The 18,746-nt window shown below is 38.1% G+C and overlaps 1 protein-coding gene across 6 annotated transcripts in view; it reads left to right on the forward strand.

Annotated features, from left to right (window-relative positions):
* The first annotated feature begins 5,734 nt into the window (after window positions 1-5,734).
* CNOT2 (CCR4-NOT transcription complex subunit 2) overlaps window positions 5,735-18,746 on the forward strand; it is a 29,619-nt gene continuing 16,607 nt past the window's right edge. Inside the window, exons 1-4 of one of the 6 annotated variants that reach the window (XM_072401359.1) lie at window positions 5,757-5,830; window positions 7,592-7,639; window positions 17,251-17,373; window positions 17,536-17,608. In XM_072401359.1, the coding sequence (XP_072257460.1) occupies window positions 17,263-17,373; window positions 17,536-17,608 (184 nt within the window). In that variant the 5' untranslated portion in view covers window positions 5,757-5,830; window positions 7,592-7,639; window positions 17,251-17,262. Of the gene's footprint in view, window positions 5,831-6,099; window positions 6,277-7,591; window positions 7,640-17,250; window positions 17,374-17,535; window positions 17,609-18,746 lie in introns of those variants that run through there. The other 5 variants (XM_072401358.1, XM_072401363.1, XM_072401362.1 and 2 more) reach the window with 5 other exon arrangements.

Raw genomic sequence — 18,746 nt, forward strand, 5'->3', positions numbered from 1 at the left:
CCTTTGCTCCCCAGCCACTCTTCTTTGTCTGCCCCTTTCATTCCTTTTCTTCATACAGGCTCAGCATCATAAATAAAGTCAGGGCATTTGCGCAGTCTGCATATCCACCCCTTCAGTTTGAGATACACACATCAAACTATTCTGAGATTTACATAACTCATGCTATGAGCCACTTAACTGCTTAAATCAGGGCCAAGGGCTCCTGAAAGGAATACTGAGGAAGGGTGCTGTGATGGTTTCAGGAAGCTGCATACAGCACCTTGACAGCCTCTACCACCAATAATGAGCTGGCTTTATTGATAAGAAAAGCACTGCGATCCAATATTGAAATCAAGTCTAAAATCTAAAAAAAGGTACTTCATTGAATCCCACTTCCACTTTATGGAACTGTAAAGGTGTATTTAAAAATTTCATTACCTTGTAGATGAGAGAGGAGGAGGACGGAATAAGAGAGGCTAAATAAAAACAGATTCAGCTTCAACATTGCCAAGTACTGGCCTTGAAGGTTATGGCCTAGTATAAGTTTGCTTACATCAAATACTGCTTGGCATACATAAATAGATAGATAGATAGATAGATAGATAGATAGATAGATAGATAGATAGATAGATAGATAGATAGATAGATGAATTTTCAAGTCACCAGAACTCCATTTAAATGTTTTTCACATCATTTATTTTTACAGTATCACATACATTTATTGATTCTTCAAAATGTTGCCTTGAGGAAGGAACCCTTCCTCGAGATGACAACTATAGAGTGAACCTGTCACCTACACTATGCTATTGTAATAATGAAAATTGTCTACAATTGTCTACAAAAAATGTAGTTGAAAATAATTACATAATTGAATTCAGGTAATAAAAAATATTTTAAAAATATCAAACAGACCTAATTCGTAAGTCTTAATTTTTTCGCAGTTGCTTTGCAGTGTTACATGCAGTTTTAATGTTTGACATATTAGGTATCTTTTTATTCATCCTTTAAATTTTGGTTAAAAAAAAAAGATTATTGCATCGGGACTATATGCACTAAAATTATTTTTGTGTGTTCTTTTACAGAACATTTAGCTTTGAAAAACAGTTTCACATATTGTATGACAGATATACAACTATCAATACATTCCACACTATTCCTTTTTTTATACTATTCTTTATTTAAAGGCAAACAAAGAAACAACAATGAAAACAATCCCAACATGGTAATTATAAGTATAGAGGACATTGAGCGCAAACAAAGTTACATTCTAACACACAGCCACTTTCAATCCAGAGGTATTGCAATAAATAGTATTTATACAAACTAACATTAGATAGGGTCCAGGTAGAGTCTGTACTCTGACGTCTCCAAAAACTGTTGCCAAGGAAACCAGATTTGTAAGAATTTGTTCTGGGTACAAGCTAAAGATGACATCTTCCATCAGCACAATCTCACAAACCTTAAAAACCAAATATGAATAGAGAAAACATGGAGACTTTTTCAGAACAGAACAATTAATAACTTGGCAATAGTCACCAAGTGTTTTACACAGAATTACAAAAGGTTTTTATGGGCTATTTTCAGTTTTTTTGCTTTAGAAAATATGTTCAGTTTTAGGATTGTAAGTAAGTTTTCATGCCTAAAATTGTTTTTTTTTTAAACTTAGTTTTTTAAACTTTTACAAACACCTTAAGAAAGCCAGCCTTTTCCGCTTACAAGGCCATTAGGTATAACTGATAGAGAGAGAAATGGCCCCTGTGACAATAGATTTTAGATGGCATTGGCCCTCTAATAAACCACAGCCAGAACCCAAATCTCTTCCCTAAAAAGTGTCTTCAAAAATTTGTGGATGGTACTTGTAAAGAAGTTATCACTGCACCATTCACATCAACGTGATGAATGGAAGTTTGTGATTAACTTGTAGGAAGAACAGATCCACATCTGGTTTGATCTTGCAGTGGACAATGCCCTTAAATGCCTTCAGGGGTAGGACCCAGTTGCTGGTGTCCAGATGTAGCCTAAACAGATAATTCTCCTGGATATTTTAGGATCCTGGATTCTCTCTTCTGTCACTATAAGCTGTTTATCATCATAGGGGTGACACAAAATGCTTGACTTAGATCCTACTTTTTTTCACATTTCCCAGTCAGGGCAACTATTACTCTCACTGATAGAACATAAGGGAAGTCATTGACATTGAAGGCTCGGGATATCCCTTCTGATTACTAGTATTTTGTCTTGGGAAAAAAAATGGTGTCCTGGTAGCATTTATGTAAGCCCCTAATGAAATTTTGAGTGAGATTGACATGGCCTTTCTCCACTAAAAGGTGGAGGAAACATACCATAGGTTGTAACCATAGCTGAAACGGTATGTAGACCTGTATGCTGCTGTACAGGTGAAGGCTTGAGTTTTGCCACAACAAATGATTCTTGCAGTAGTTGTTTCATAAATTGGACCACCTAACTATCTGCTTCTCTATTGTTAGTAGCATCCAGAAAACAATTTGAACACACTGACATAAATAGTAGGGAAAGATACAGCAACCATGAATGATGGTCCCTAATATATGACCTGGAAAGGGAATATCAGTGTTTTGAAGGTGATCTTGAGCTACTTTTTCTGTAGTGCTGAGTGATATATTTTCTTGAAAGACCCTTAGCCACAATAAAATGTCTGGTCTGTCTGTGCAAGTGCGATAATTTTTGATCTTTGCGTTGCTTTGTACTTGGATTTGTCTAGAGAAGTGCAATCCATCCATCCTGCAAATATAACTCCTAGAATGCTCAGAGAACACAGAGAACAAATATAAAAAATGATGCCCTTAAACACCACAGAAAGGAAGGAGAAAGTAAGCGCCATAGAACACATTTTTAAAAAAGAATCAATCGGGTTGTGAAGGCTTCCTTTCACATTTGCTCAGAAAAAGATCTCTCTGGTCTTGCATCAAATGTTTGGGATGTTGGTTCTGCACGGAATGTACTGTGTGCTTTCTAACAGACCTGGCACCATCTTCTAGGAACAAGGCCAAATACATGGCTAACAGAAGCATAAACAGGGAGATTGAAGTAAACACTAAACAGAAATATACCAGCTAGAGCATAAGAAAACAGATTTTTCTCCAACAAAAACATCTACTTTTAGGGGATAATAAATCTGGATCCTAATGCCCAAGTATGGAACTTCCCAAGAGGCTTATTTTAGAGGTATATTATTATTACTACACAGTATGATTTTAGCACCGACATATTACGCAACGCTGTACAAAGTCTACAGTCATATCACTAACTGTCCCTCAAACGGGCTCACAAATTATTGTCCCTACCTCTATATGTCTTTAATACAGTCTAAGGCCAGTTTGGGGGGGAAGCCAATTAACCTAACTGCATGTTTTTGGAAAGGTCTATAAGGAAGAATGGATGGGCAGTTGTGAACTCATAACTACCAGATTGGTGACATTGCATACATCCTTTAGATATCGATAAAGGAGGACAAAAAGGAACACTTCTTGGAACACACCTTGCTATGGGAAGTTGAGGAGGATGCTGTCTGCTAATGTGCATTCCAAATAGTCTCTATGGAATCCTGCAAACTCTTTTTTATTAAGTTGATCATGCACTTAAGGTTTCCATATTTACTGTGACCTCCCTCCCCCTTTGTTAAAACCTTGCAATTACTACTTAACTCACAAAGGAAATGTGTGAAAACCCACAAAAAGCGAGACTTTAACAGGACCAAGGTTTGAAAAATTTGTACTAGTTATAAAATACCAGCAAATTTTTAATTCATTCATTAATTCACATAAAGTTTGTTTTTAAAACCATTAGTCATTGGCACATTTCTGTTCAAACAGGTCTCTAATCAACGCGTTTCAGATATATATTCTGCTTCCTCAGCCAGACGGAACTGCACCGACATATCCCTGGAGGTTTTTTCTACTTAGTCACAGAAATTTTTGCCAATTTTTCAATTAGGTTGATTACAATAATTTTGGACCTCGTTGGGTTCTAGTTTGCTTTCCACTCCTGCTGATTCGCAGATGTTGTTACCCTGTACTTACCATCAGGAAGGGAACATATTCTTTCCAGGTTCCAGGTCTGGATGGCATTAAGAAAACTGCATGGCCTCAAATGTAAGTCCTGAGGAAGCAGAACATATATCTGCGAAACACGTCAACTGCAAGTAAATGATTTGAGACCTGTTCAAACAGTAATGTACTAATGACTAATGGTTTTAACAACAAACTTTATGTATGAATTCAGTTTTGCTGGTATTTTATAAACAATACCATTTATTGGTTCCCCAACATTTCTTTTTTTTTTTTTTATCAGTTTAAAGATTTGTTTTTAACAAAGTAGTGCACACTAATTATAGCAGAACTAAACTCTGCAATACTCATCTGTCCCATTCCCTAGCAGGGCACATCCATCTTCTTCCTGACTGCAATTGTTGGCTAACTTGATTGGCCAGTATGATGTAACTCCTAGGAATTATTTTCGACACCAACAGGGGACCCTGGGAATGCAAATGTGCAGCTTAAGTGTGATCAGGCAGGTAAGAAGAATTCTTGCCAAAGTGGCACTGCCTGTCCCTTTCTGTAACAATGACCTCCCTAGATGCCTCTGCAGCTGTCTACCAAACGGTCCCACGTTGTCCTGGTTTCTTGCTTTGTCCTGGTGTGGAGGAAGCGCCAGGTGCTGCCATCTTTTTCCTTCTTTTTCTGTCTTCTGGTCACCCGCATTGGGCAGGCGCGAGATCAGGTGAAGTAGCCTGCTGTAGTTGTAAAAAAAATGCCGATTTCACTGAGCATGTATGAGATCGGCACTGTTTTTTTTTTCAATGACTGAAAAGCTTCTTATGTACATGCTTAGTGTTTGTGCATGTGCAGTAGGAGCAGCCTGAAGCCTCCTGGGATTTGTGAGGCCTTTACCGTCATGGCTGTAAAGACAGAAGGGGAGGGGCTTATCTTTTTTTAAATAATGAAAAAAAAGACATTTTTACCTTATATAGAGGGCTTATCTATCCTTCTATATTAAGTAAGAATTGTAAGCTCTTCTGGGCAGGGTCTTCTCCTCCTACTGTATCACTGTCTGTATCTGTCATTTGGAACCCCTATTTTATGTACAGCGCTGTGTAATATGTTGGCGCTTTATAAATACTGTTTATTAATAATAATAAAAATAATATTTGTGGTGATAGGTTTGCTTTAAAGGGCAACTAAACCTAATACAAAAATAATATAGAGTGCTCTTTACCAGTCCTTTAATAACATGAATGCATTTGTTTCCTTTATTTATCTTTCTGTCCCTTTATGTCCACAGTTTAGCTCACAGGAAGTGACAAGGACACTGGAAAGATTCACAAGTGTTTTCCTATTCTTGCAATAAATGTAATGCAGCCACAACATCTACGGGCCTATTCCTATTAGATATATGCGGTTTACAAATACACACTTTGCAATGAATATGCACAGCAGCCAATTTATTAGAAGGGCTGCCCAGCTTGGCACATCACACAAAAATATATTGCATGCAGCATTTGTAATGCACAGGTGAGGGCACAGAATGGCATCCCAGCACCCCAATGTATGTGGAGTACATTGCAATATTACGTGTATTATTGTACTGTATTAGTGGACAGAAGGCCTTAGTGCTGGTAAACAGAAATGTGTTACATTTATGTATATAGGGATACTTTAAATTCACTTTGCTCCCTAGGAAATGGTTGGTAACCTGTGGGGGGAAAACATTTGCCCTTACACATGCTACTTCCTGCTTGGCAGATTACTCAGGAAGCTGGGAATGGAAATGGAAGTAGACGGTGCCGGACACATATCTTGACGTTTGCTTAAAGGTATGGAAATAAGTTTGTTTATTCAGATTTATTGTGTTTTAGTAAACAGGTGAAGTTATTAAAGGGATGATAGAACAAAAAACCGTAATATAATGGCAGAGGGGAAGAGAGCGACAGCCTGTACATATTATCACACAGCGAGCCGAGTTTCCACCCTTCGGCCTGTGAATGAAGCCGCCAAAACAGCAGCTTCCTCCTCCTCCTCCCGCCGCACTCACACAGGGGAGGGGAATCCCCGAGCACCGGAGAGGAGGAGGCGCTCAGCCCTGACAAGCAGGCCGCTAGGCCCCTGACCGCTTCCTGGTTACCAGCTGCCGTTGTCAGGGAGGGAGGAGAAGGAGAAAGAGGGTCACGGCGGAGGGTCAAAGGGGAAAGGTCAGCCACCCAGCATCCTCCGGGTTGGAAACACAGCCATCTTGCTTCTGCGAGACAAGAAAATTCATGCGGTGAGTGTTTTTATTTATATCCCCCGTCACCTAGAATCCTCTTCCCGGTCGCCCTGAGCCGCTTCTCCACAGGGGAAAGTCTGGGAGGAAAAAAATGGAGTTTCGGCGGCCGGAAGAGGGGATAGGCCTGAGCGCCCGCCGCCGCGGCTTTTGTCTGCCTCTGGCCGGGGAGCGAGTTGAGATTGGCTGTAGGAGGAGAGGCGAGCAGCGGGGTGATGCAGGGAGGGCGATGTGCTGAGGCTGGAGGAGCCGGGGGCGCCATTAGTCCAGAGCGCAGGCTCGGTGTAGGCCTAGCGGTGCAGGATCAGACGCCGGCCTTTCCTGGGATGTTCAGGTGCAGCCATGGGGGGTCTCCCTGCATCCTCAGCTGTCATCTCCTGTGTGTGGGCTGATGGGTCAGGCCATGCATGCATTATATCAGCCAAAGATGGGAGCTGTGGCCTGGTGTGTCATTTCTATTCAGATATTCCCATGTTGTGTGATGGAAGGCAATTATCATAATATGGCCATTACAGGCTCATCTAATATCCATGGCTATATAGTCACCATGATTATATCACATTCATATTGTCTGATCTCCCATCTCTACATGGCCTGATCAGCACACCGGGAACTTGATATTCTTGTACATAATATGCCGGAAATACATTGTATTCACCAAAGCACAGGGTGCCCTCAACTATTCTCCTTTATTCTAAGCCACTTATTGTCCTGATGATCTCCTGCAGCCACTTTGTGTCTGTATGTACGCACTCCATCTATCCCTGCATGCCATTCCTCAGGTTGGCCCATGCCTGCATTGTGTGTATTGTACCTCTGTTGTCACCACTCAGCTCCCTATAACAGGAAGTGCCCAAAGAAGGGCTTTCCGTGCAGGATCTTCTTTCAGTAAAAGAAGGTTTAAAACACAGAAAATGAATGTTGAAATATGACGTGTAGGCATTTGGGTATTTTACAGATAAATGATACAGATATATAAACATTAAACACACTTTTCTGCTGATCTTTGCTTTTTGTGTAAATACAAGGGGGGTGCCGTGTTCTTTTTATATAAGCATTCATAGCAGACCAAAGTATATCTGCGTTTAGTAAGTGCTGCAAGCATATTTTCATAAATCACATTGCTGCTGATCATGTGATATAAGATAGCCAATGTTACTCGTTATACAAGCTGTCTGTGTTTTAGAACTTGAGTATTTATTTTTTTCTTATTCCCAATATATGTTTAGTCTACAAGTTATTGTTTACTGAACACATTTTGACTTTTTAATATTTTATCATTTAATGGAGTAACAAATGCATTGTCATTTTTTAGAACTTCAGAGATTGGAGAGATTGGTGACACTCAAGTCCATGTGTAGAGGTAAATAAGGCAGATTCATTATTTTGAGAATTTGTTTAGCTTTTGTGTACAGTACTATGTACATGTCAGGCGACCTCCATAACAAGTGGTACCCAGCACCACCACCAGGAGATAGCTATGGAGGGCATCTGCAAAATGTCCAATCCATAACACACCACAGGAACATTTTTCTTACAAAATGCTTTCCACCTGCACACATTGTGTAAATTGTTTGGTGACTTAAAGTGGACCACTCGTCTCCATGACTGCATATTAAAATAGTCTCCCAACCCCATTCCAAGTTTCTGGATGAAACTGTAAAAATAAAATGAAAATATGCTTCCCATTTCCTGCCTCCCTCCCCCTAATGCCTGAGACTTTGAGGAATGTTGTGCAGCAGATATCCCACAAGAACATGGTTCTGTAGTGTATCTTCTAGCCAGATTTAGGCTGCTCATCATTTATCTTGTTGCAGGAGGATAATGTCATGTGCTGCACTATGAAAGTCAAAGTATCTAACTCGCCCCTACCCCAGGTACTTTTATGGAGTGTATTAGGAAGGGGGAGAGATGCCACACTGAGTTAGTGCACCTTACCTGCATTGGAAGCTCTGCCATGTTTCTATCCCTCAGCATATAGAAACATTTAGCCAAATGATCATAATGAAATCACAGTCGTGTGATTTACACATCTGTATTGCACAGATAGAGGGTGATGCATAGCTTGATTTTGATTTCAGCAGCCCAATTGGGAAAAAATGGTGAGGCTGATTTAGTAAATAAGTGAATGTTTAACTCTGTTATTTAATCATGTGAAAAGCAGATTCTTGATTCTCTATTTTATGCGACATGAATAATAGAAGTGAAAATTTACACAGCTTATTTTGTTGAGATTAATTCATTTAATAACTCTGATTTCCTGAATGCAGGTAACTAGACATTAGCTTTCAAATAAAGTTATTTGTTATGGACGTGATCTTTGCGGTCGCTCAGCTTTCCATAATTTAATCCTTAGTTCTTACACATTTATTTTTTCAGTTGAAGCTTCTTTTCAGGTTTTAGAGATCTCTACCAGTCATTTATTAGCAAAGAGTTTAGGGGATGAGATGAAAAAAGGCTGCAATCGGGTATTACAATATGAAAGTCCAAGGCATCGCTTGAAATAAATTTCTAGCTTTCTGTGCAGGTTGTTGGGTGGAAATGAGCAAGTGGTTGTAGAAGTATGACAGTCAGCAAAGTCCAGTCTTTTACTGAACATATTAGAGAAAATTATATGTAAAGCTAGCTTAAAAATGTTATTTGATTTAAAGGGAAAAGATGTAAGCACTTAAAATACTTTATACCTAGTGTGTGTTCATTTCTTCAAATAGGACAATATCTACTTCAACATGAAGCAACATATAGAAATGTTATGACAAAACAGCTAAACTGCTCCCCAGTTGGCAATGGCCAGCTTTAAAGCCTGCACTGGGTGCAGGTTTGACTGAAGGGACCAGTCTGCTTTGTGCATCGATGCTTGTTCTGCCTTAAGGCCAGATTAAGATTGTATTAGTACAATGCATGCAGTACAGAGCCATTCATTCTGAATTTAGCCCAATGCATGAATGGTAACTGACCTGCCAGTTAGTAAGGATACACAGTTTTTTGTTGCTTTTAATCCAGAACAGAAAATACTCTTCAATCTGCCTGACTAAAGAAGCCTAACGCATCTGTTTTGCAAGGATCTCCTACTGTGCAGTGTTGCGCTTCTTCATAAACCATTTCTAACAGCTAGCAGATACACCTCATATAATATGCAGGCAGGTTGCAAAGGGGAATCGTGGAAAAACTGGGCATCTCCTACTGGTATTATTGCAACCAAAACAATTTCTTTTGACCGTTCTCTTGCTCCTTAAAAAAGAACTAAGTTGAAGATAACAAAATATGTTAATGAACATTGCTCAGATATAGTGCGGCTCTGTGCACATTTTCCATACTATGTGAAATGGAAACTATACTTGGCCCTTCTGCGATAATGAGCTGATCATTTTTTTCCTATTTAAGTTTATTTGACTTTAAGGGACATCTTCTCTTATAGCACATCTCTGTGCACTACGCTCAGGGCCAAGGGCTTCCCTGGAATGGGCCCGTTAGATGCACAGGGGGCACGGGTCAGACGTACCTAAACAGATGGATCCATCACATGGCACAGGATTGTACTGGTCACTGGAAGCATTGGGTAATAAGTGAGAGGTCAATTATACTTTTTGTTTTAGCATGCACCTTTTCTTTAAAGTTATAAAACCTGATTTTATTACCAGTACTACTAAGTAACTTTTTATTTCTTTAATTTAATAAGAAGTAAATTATAAATGCCCTGTAAAATTCTCATGCATTTATTAACTGCATTCTGAAAACAAAAAGTATATTTATCGAGACATTTGAAAGAATGATCAAATTACAAGGCAGTAAATGAGTTTTAGTTCTGAATTTTTTAAACAGATAACATTTTCAAATGTCTCCTGAGCTCCCAGATCTGTATACCTACCCGAGAGTTATGAAGGTCTGCTACTCTCCTTGGCAGCTTAAAGTGTGACTGTGGGCAAAAATAAATTACATATATCATGTGATCTGTCATTAGCATACAAATAGCAGTTTTGGGTTTTCTTTGCCCCATGGTAAAATGTTTACCTGCTGATCCTGCCAGAAAACCTGTTGTACTTTGCAGTGAGTAACAGTTACAGATGTTGGAACAAACACATTGGAGGGCTGTATAGCAGTCATCATTTATTCATATGATGTAAACAGTTTATTCTAAAAGGTGAAAAAATAGTTACTAGAACTGCTGAAATTAAGCTTTGATGTGTTTCTCTTGATGTGTATCTAAAACCAACATTACTATTTTGTCCTGACACACACACACACACACACACACACACACACACACACACACACACACACACACACACACACACACTTTTCGCTGCCAGAAGCAATAGTATTAGTACATATTGTGAGAATGAATCTTTCCAATAAGGGCACAGACAGCATTAAAAGGCTAATAAAGCTTTTCACCCATCCTCATTCTACCCAAAACATACAAATGTGCTTTGACTGTTATTGACGGACTGCATGTAGGTGTAATTTTGGATGTGGCCCATAGTTTCATATAGGAAGCTGCCAGGATGGGCTGACTACATTTTTTATTGTACATAAGTGCATCAACACTTCTGCTATGCATTCAAGAAAACACATAAAGGCAGATATTGAAGACCTTTTCAACAGAAAATGCTTTTTGTCTGGCTGTCAAAGCTATTGCCACAGGCTTTGCAAAGAACGACTTCTAACTTTATCTGCATAACTCTCCTTGGTGGCTAATTCTGAAACAATTGTGTAAGCACTCTGGCAGACTTCAATGCACATCAGCAGTGGCTTGCTCAATATTTTTCTCAGGACAGATCAACTTTGAATTGTTTCACATTTAAGTGATTAAAGTTGGGTTATCAAGAAATGAACAATCCTGTCCAGGCCCTCTCCAGTGTATGTGAACACCAGGTCATCCTTGTTTCCATGCTTATTGTGTTGCTAATCTGGAAAAATATTGCATATTCCATGTCCTGATACCTGATATGGACATGTTCCAGGTCATGATTAGTGAAAGAAGGATAAATATGACAGGAATGGAGTCTGCTAGCTCCCATATTTTTGTTCTGACAGGTCCTTTGTAAGCAACCCAAGAGTATTGTGTTCACACTGCCATTGTGCTTTATGTCTATAAAAACCCTGCATCTTTATTCACAGTGCTGATGTGTGCAGTGTCTATGTACACAATGTGTAACGTGCCGTAGTGGTTCAGAAATAGATGCATATTTTACACTTTTTTAGACACCTATTATAAGATTAAGAAAGACAAAACGCAGTAGATTGCTATAAATGTTTAAATATATTATAAAACATTTTTTTTAGCTGTTAAGATTTTTTTCCTAGAGCTAATTCCATTACTGCTATAATTGTCCTTATGTAATTTGTGGCTCCTGCTTTGAAAAGTGAAGAAAACAAAAAACTGCACACAGTTGGTGTATGCATAGCATCAAAGTTGGTTCATGTATGTATCATGATCACAAGGGGTGCAGGTTTTCTCTTCTGTGGTGTGAAGATGGGAAAACACTTTGGAATGTTCGATGCTGAACTCCAGTCTTACCTGCAGTGTTGCATTTTACTTTGGGAGAGTTGTTGTTTTTTTTTAGATCCGCAGTGGAATGTTAATGAAAGAGCTTTTCTTTTGTTAGCAGGTTCCTCACTTCTTTACCAATCACCACATTCACAGTTTAAAGATTTCTCCAGTGGTGACTAGCCTGCCTGCTACTTAATGTTAATGTCTGTCACTTTATTATTTATTGTTTGTAATTATGGCCTGCAATGAAGATTGGGCTGTTTGAAATCAGTTTTTGATGCCTAGGGGAGAGTTCTGGATCAGTAGGATCTGACCTGCTAGCAACTTCACCTTCCAGAAATTTTACAAGCCTGGTTATAATGTCACAAGGGGTAATACATGAGTTGGTAGGGCAGGGGATGTAAAAGTTTTGAGGGTAAAATCAGTTGTGCCTTAAACAATTTAACAATGTCAGGTCTTCTTTATTAATATTACGGGCTCCTTTCCCAAATGTGTTACAAACAGCTGTACAAATTTATGTGAATAATAAAACAAAGCTTGAATTGTACCTTGGTGCACATAAATACAGTTGGTTGGTCTTGCCAGGGTGGTACATTTTATGAATAGCTTCCAGGTCTCGGCATTCATGTCTGTAAAATGGAACTTATGTCCCCAGTAAATCCCCAGTGATATGTGCTAGCTCTTCATTTATGCTTTTTGTCTGGTACTGAAGTTAGCAACCAACCTTCCAAACTTTGATTGTGCTTCATATCCATTTTTCTTTATTGAATTTGTATAGTTACATTAAGGGTTTTGCTGCAGAATGTTTGGTTCTTTCTAACATAATAGCCCCATTTCCCCCTAATTACCTAATTATTTCTTTAAAACCAGTGTGAAAAACTGCATTGCCTGCATCAGCTTCTCCCAGGTCACTGGATGATGCTGCATGTTGAAGTGGAACTCCGTCCAGAGTGGGGAAGGTTTAGAAAATCTTGTCACTTTTCTCTGACTATGTGTCCATGTTACAGGTAAAACTGAGGCAGTTGTGATCTTTCCAGAAGTTTCTGTCCAAGATTCCTGTATACAGAACAGCAAATCCATTCTGACTTTATTTCTGTTTGAAATGTAAATGTTAAATCAAGAACATATCTGGATCATAAAGAATTGGTTTACCTTGTATGAAGAAATCCTGTTTTGTAAATTCCATATGGCCGTGTTAAACAAGGCCAACATTCTCTTAAGCCAGATTTGTGTTTTATACTTTGCCCTTTGAATCTCTGTGCCGTGTATCTCGCATGCTCTGATGTGGACTAGTAGTCTTGAACATTTTCCCATAAGAATGGCTTGTGTTTATTTTGTAGGTTTACAGAAGAACCTAGAATGTTTGTGTGGGCACTGACCATTTGTTTAGTTTAAAGCTCTGTAAGTGTACGTGGGTCTTTATTTTTCATTCTGTAGTATACACGGGTCATAAATTCTCCATGCATATGCAGTGAAAAGTGAAAAGGATATGGCCTGAACCCATGTAGATGTTGTGGAATTTAGACACTGGTGCTGCAAATTTTTATTGGGGTCCTTAAATGTATGGGGTCCAGTTTAATTTTCTAAATGTCACATGGAACGTTAAAGCAGGTACCTGGTTGTTAGGAGTAAGCCTTAGTTTTTTATTCTTCCTTTTTAAAAATAAATGACCAATATTTTTTGCACTCACAAGTTTTATTTTGTCACTTGAAATGCTTTTTTTTACAGTTAGTTTTTCATTGGAAAAAAGGGCTTAGGCCTAGTTTTCTTGTGTATGAAGGTAAGACATTGTTATGGCCATACATTTATGGCTGTGTCTGGCTGTGTTTTAGACGCAAGCAGCCTACCAAAATACTGGAATAAGTCAGCCACTGTGTAAATGATCTCCTGCTTGTTCTTACCTAAAAAAAAAAAAGCATTTTTTTAAATCCCCCCCCCCTTTCCTCATTTACAGCCGGATACATTTACCTTCCTTTTAATATGTTTCTGGTATGTTAATTGTGACCAGCAGCTGTGGTTTCATGTTGCAGTTTTATGGATAGCGTTGTGGTGTATTTGGTGGGCCTTTATACTGTCCAGGAATGTGTAATTTGTGCAGACATATATAGTGCCTTATATTGTGTATTGTTTCAAATAAAAGTTTATAGGTACTCAACATATAAACCCCTCAAACTCATTGTCTCATTGGCAATATTTTCAGAAAAATGTTGGGGAAGGCTAGAACAAAAAGCGTAGCAAGGACTAGCACTTTAATCTATGATAGTTCTACCTGCAGGGATGGATTTGCAGTCCAAGTTAACTGTGGAAATGTTAACATTTACTGATTTGTTTATCAAGACCATTCATTTGTCATCTGTTTTTACACTGGTTTAAGATCACTGAATACATACTCCAGCCACACAATACATCATAGTGATGGTGACATACTTATTTATTTTTTATTCTGCATTTGGCTAGATGATGGGGACTTCATTAACAGTGGTTTTACAGAGAGTTTGTGGTTTTCTATACTTGTGCCTCTGGTATATTTTGTGGTCATGTTACATGCCAATAGTGCCCTTTTGAGTTGTTCCCTAGAATGTAGTAAATAATGTGGGGTACACTTTACATTCCATCATTTTTAATAAATCTAACCCTTAATGCAGCAGTATGATAAATAACATCTGCTGTGTATGATTTTATTTCAGTAGTGTTCATGGAAATATGCACAGGTCCTGGCTAGGACAGAGATTCTTTTATGTAATATTCAGCAGAGTTTTCCATGTTGACAAAATATTGTAGCCAGTACTATTTTCCAGGCATAATCTCTTTTATATGTTCTGTTTTAAATCCTTTTAGTCATGGTTTTCTGGTAAAGGTGTGATAAATGTGTCTGGCTGGAGACAAAAAACAATTCGAATGGTGTATGTGCCAGCTAAAGGACCACACTGCCATGATGGGAATATTGGGCTGTGACATTGAAGTATTATTTGGTCTTACATATACCACTATCTTCCATTATATGTACACAAATGTGTTTTCTTTTTCTTCTTAGTAGTATGTAACAGTTGCACTGACTACCCAAGGCACAAATGTGTTTTAGCATGCATAAGCGTGCATCCTCTGTCTGTTTATACGTTGGCTGAAAAGGACCATTGACATACCAAAATGCAAGTCTATGTACCTATATTGACTGACTGCATAATTAGTTTTTTTCCCAACTAATATTATTGGGCTTTAATAAAATAATGGATATTCTGACATTTAGGAATGATCACTTTAATTAAAAAGGCAGAAAGACAACTCTAATGTGAATAAGTTCTTTTATTACATAAAAATGTGTTGTTAGTGTGTTTGCTGGTCTTCTAATAGCGGAAGGTACCCATCCTCTCAAAGTTTACTTTGTAGGGCTCCATTTATAAAACGGGGAATCCTTCAGGTCCATGTGTTTCAATAGCAGTAGTAGATTACCACCAGGGAATGTCAGATTTGTATATATTATGAAAATTGTGCTATTGCATACTTTTGTGCGTTTGGTTCTTACATTGCTGTGTTTTCCTTTAGATTATCTGTGGAGGTGCTTGTTGGGTTTTTGTGTTGTGTTAATCAAATTCTGTTTATTAAACATGCTAGGAAGTGGACTTCACTCTTTATTATTTGAATGGATTGCTTCTGCATAATCTTTGTGCTAACATTATTGTTGTGGGAAGATTGAATTGTAATATTGTTTTAGTAGCCGGGAATGGTGTGTACCGTGTGCCCAGTATAGATGGTGGGTTTAGAAACATTTTGGAACACAACTTTTGACTCCAAGGCATATTTTAAAGTTTCATATCATTTTGCACCTCGGTGTATAAAATAAAAGTGGGGAAGGCAACAAGACAGATCAGGAGGTGTCCATTTTGATTTATTATACGTAGGAAGAAAAAGGGTGAGCTAATGTTGTATACATGGTGATGGTGCATCATGGAACCGATTTGATTCTTTTCCCGGATTGTGCTATACCTTGTACTTCTAAGTGGCTCTTAATAGACCCCTAGTTTTTAACTAGTAATTTCCCAATAATTTTACTCCAGCATTGTTTACCTGTCACATGTGCTCCTTGTGAAGACTATAGGCGAATACAACCATTCTGACACACACTGTGGAGATGTACAATGTTGTTTCCATCAGGAAAGCAATTTAAAGCAATGATGTGTTGCACAAAACAGGAAGTTGGTGGAAAACACTGGAGAGTATCAGCAACATTGAGATGTCAAAACTGTAAAAAGATAAAAGAATGTTAGCTGGTAAGCAAACAAATGTAATTTGGGTAGGGTTTAAAATTGATAAACTTATAAGGTTCTCTAAGGTTTACAGAAACGTGGAGATAAAATAATTTACATCTCATACTACCTATCATTAGAAATATTGTCCTGCATTCTATTAATGTGGTCTCTACATCTAATGAAGAAAGAGTTACTATAACTTTCATTCCATAAGTGTACAGTTAGGTCCATAAATATTTAGACACAGTTTTCCTAATTTTGATTCTTTAGATCACCACAATGGAATCGAAATAAAACAACTGAGATGCAGCTGGAGTGCAGATTTTTGACTTTTATGGGTTGAATAAAAATATTGTAAAAAAAAAATGTTAGTAATTTTTATACACATCTCCTCATATCAGGGGCTCAAATGTAATTGGACAAATTAATATAGTTAAAAATCTTTTCCAGGCAATGACTTCCAGAACTCTTGAACCCATTGACATCACCAGACACTCAGTTTTCTCTTTTGAAATGCTTTGCTTAGTCTTTACTGCAGCGGCTTTTAGTTGCTGTTTTTGGGTCTTTCTGTCTGAAGTTTGGACTCAGGAAGTGAAATGTGTGCTTGATTGAACTGAGGTCAGGTGACTGGCTAGGTCATTGGAGAATATTCTGTTGCTTTGCTTTAATAAACTCTTGGGATGCTTTCGCTGTATGTTTTGGGTCTTCATTCATCTGTATTGTGAAGCGTGGCCCCATTCAACTTGGCTGGATTTGAGCAGACAATTTGTCTCTGTACATCTCAGATTTTATACATATCAGAGTTTACATATCAGTAAACTTTAGTGACCCAGTACCACTGAAATCTTTGCACGCCCAGGCCATCACACTGCCTCCCCTGTGATTTACAGATGATGTGGTATGCTTTGGATCATGATCTGTTCAAAGCCTTCTCCAAACATTTTTCTTGCCATCATTCTGGTAGAGGTTGGCTTTGGTTTAATCTGGCCAAAGAATTTTTTTCCAGAACTGTGCTGGCATTTTTAGATTCTTGTGTGAGTGTCCAAATATTTGTGGATCTACCTGTATATAATCTCTATAAAACCTATTGTGTTTTTACAACTAAATCCACATACACTTCCTTTTGTCATCCTGTATGGTCAGTCAAGTTTTGTTTGTATAATATTGTATGTTCTGTATCATGTAAACACAATCCATTAAGGAAGTTTCAAACTGCAATATGTTGATTTTCAGGTGACATACAGCATGTTTGGTGCTTCAAGAAAGAAGTTTGTAGAAGGAGTCGAAAGTGACTACCATGACGAGAATATGTATTATAGCCAGTCATCAATGTTTCCGCATCGGCCGGATAAAGATGTAAGTTTTTCCTTTCTTCCCTGTTCTTTCAGTTCCTTGTTTTATTTTCAATAAACTATAAACGCCAAATATTTATTAGTATTTAGTAATGTGCATGTCAGTATTTTAGAGAATTGTTTACACTGATCTGTGTTTTTTTCCCTCCTCTTTTCTTGCTTACAGATACTGGCATCTCCATCACCATCAGCGTCGGGTCAACTGTCCCAATTTGGGGCTAGTTTATACGGGCAACAAAGTAAGTTTCGTTTCTTAAAGCAAACTCCAATGAAACTTACATAGCAAATTTTAATATCCGTCAGGTTGATAAATGAATTAACGGTTAAAAGAACCAAAGTGGTTTACTGACTGATTATTTTTTTTTTTTATTTTTTTATGATCCATCAGAGTACCTTATTTCCTCTCATCACTAAAATTAGGGGTCAAAGGTATTAGCATAGGTCAAACATATGTGAACATGGGACACTCAAAGTAAAACAAGCAGGAGTTAGTTATAAACAAATGTAAGACCTCAGTCTGTTGGCAGAAAAATGCATGTAAGGTCTATGTAGATAGGTGCACAGCTGCAGCGAAACATAGATACACAATTTAATTTTTTATTTTGTTAAGTTTCCAAAAGGTAATATCTTTTAACTTAAATTCTTCAACATGATTTCTTTGAAAATTTGCTTATCCAATTTTGGGATTAGTTGGGCTTCAACCTCAGTTTTTGCTTTGTCATTTATCAACTAGATAATTGCTTCTCAATAAAAACTGGACATGTGTCAGAACTACTTTTCTTAACCTCCAAAAGTGGAGGCATCTTTATGACTACATATGGCTTCAGATGTCTTCCTCAGCATCCTGTAAGGTTTGAATCTTAGGTGTATGCAAATACCAACATGTTAGCAGTAGCAAAGGCTGCCCTACCCCCACCTATACATTTTCTAATAACCTATAAGGTTATTCTTCTGCCAATATGATGCTGGAAGATAGGACAAACCATCCCGACACTATTAGGAACAGTTTGTTCAGGGTGCCATGGGATTTAGTTTCCGGATTGTGAAGAAAACCTCTGGAGATGTGTAGGCACAGCCTAGTGCCCATGTTTTAATCTTGGGACTACCCAAACTGTAGTAGATTTCATGATTATTGTATATCTTCTGTAGGCCTTTTTTAGGTCAGTGGTTGTATCTCTGGAGCATGAAATAGCATTTTTACCTTTTTTGTTAGTGTAATTGCCAGCTCTTAGCTGAGGACCACATGTGTATAATTAATTGTATGATGTCCTGCCCCTTTTCCCTTAGTTTCTGCCCAAGACATAAAGGAAGAAAAGATCTGAGGCAGATATAAGCGGCATAGTGACATGACTATGCACTTTGTAAAGTGCTGCGTAA

Source organism: Pyxicephalus adspersus, chromosome 2 (genome assembly GCF_032062135.1).
Source record: "Pyxicephalus adspersus chromosome 2, UCB_Pads_2.0, whole genome shotgun sequence".
Lineage (NCBI taxonomy): Eukaryota > Metazoa > Chordata > Amphibia > Anura > Pyxicephalidae > Pyxicephalus > Pyxicephalus adspersus.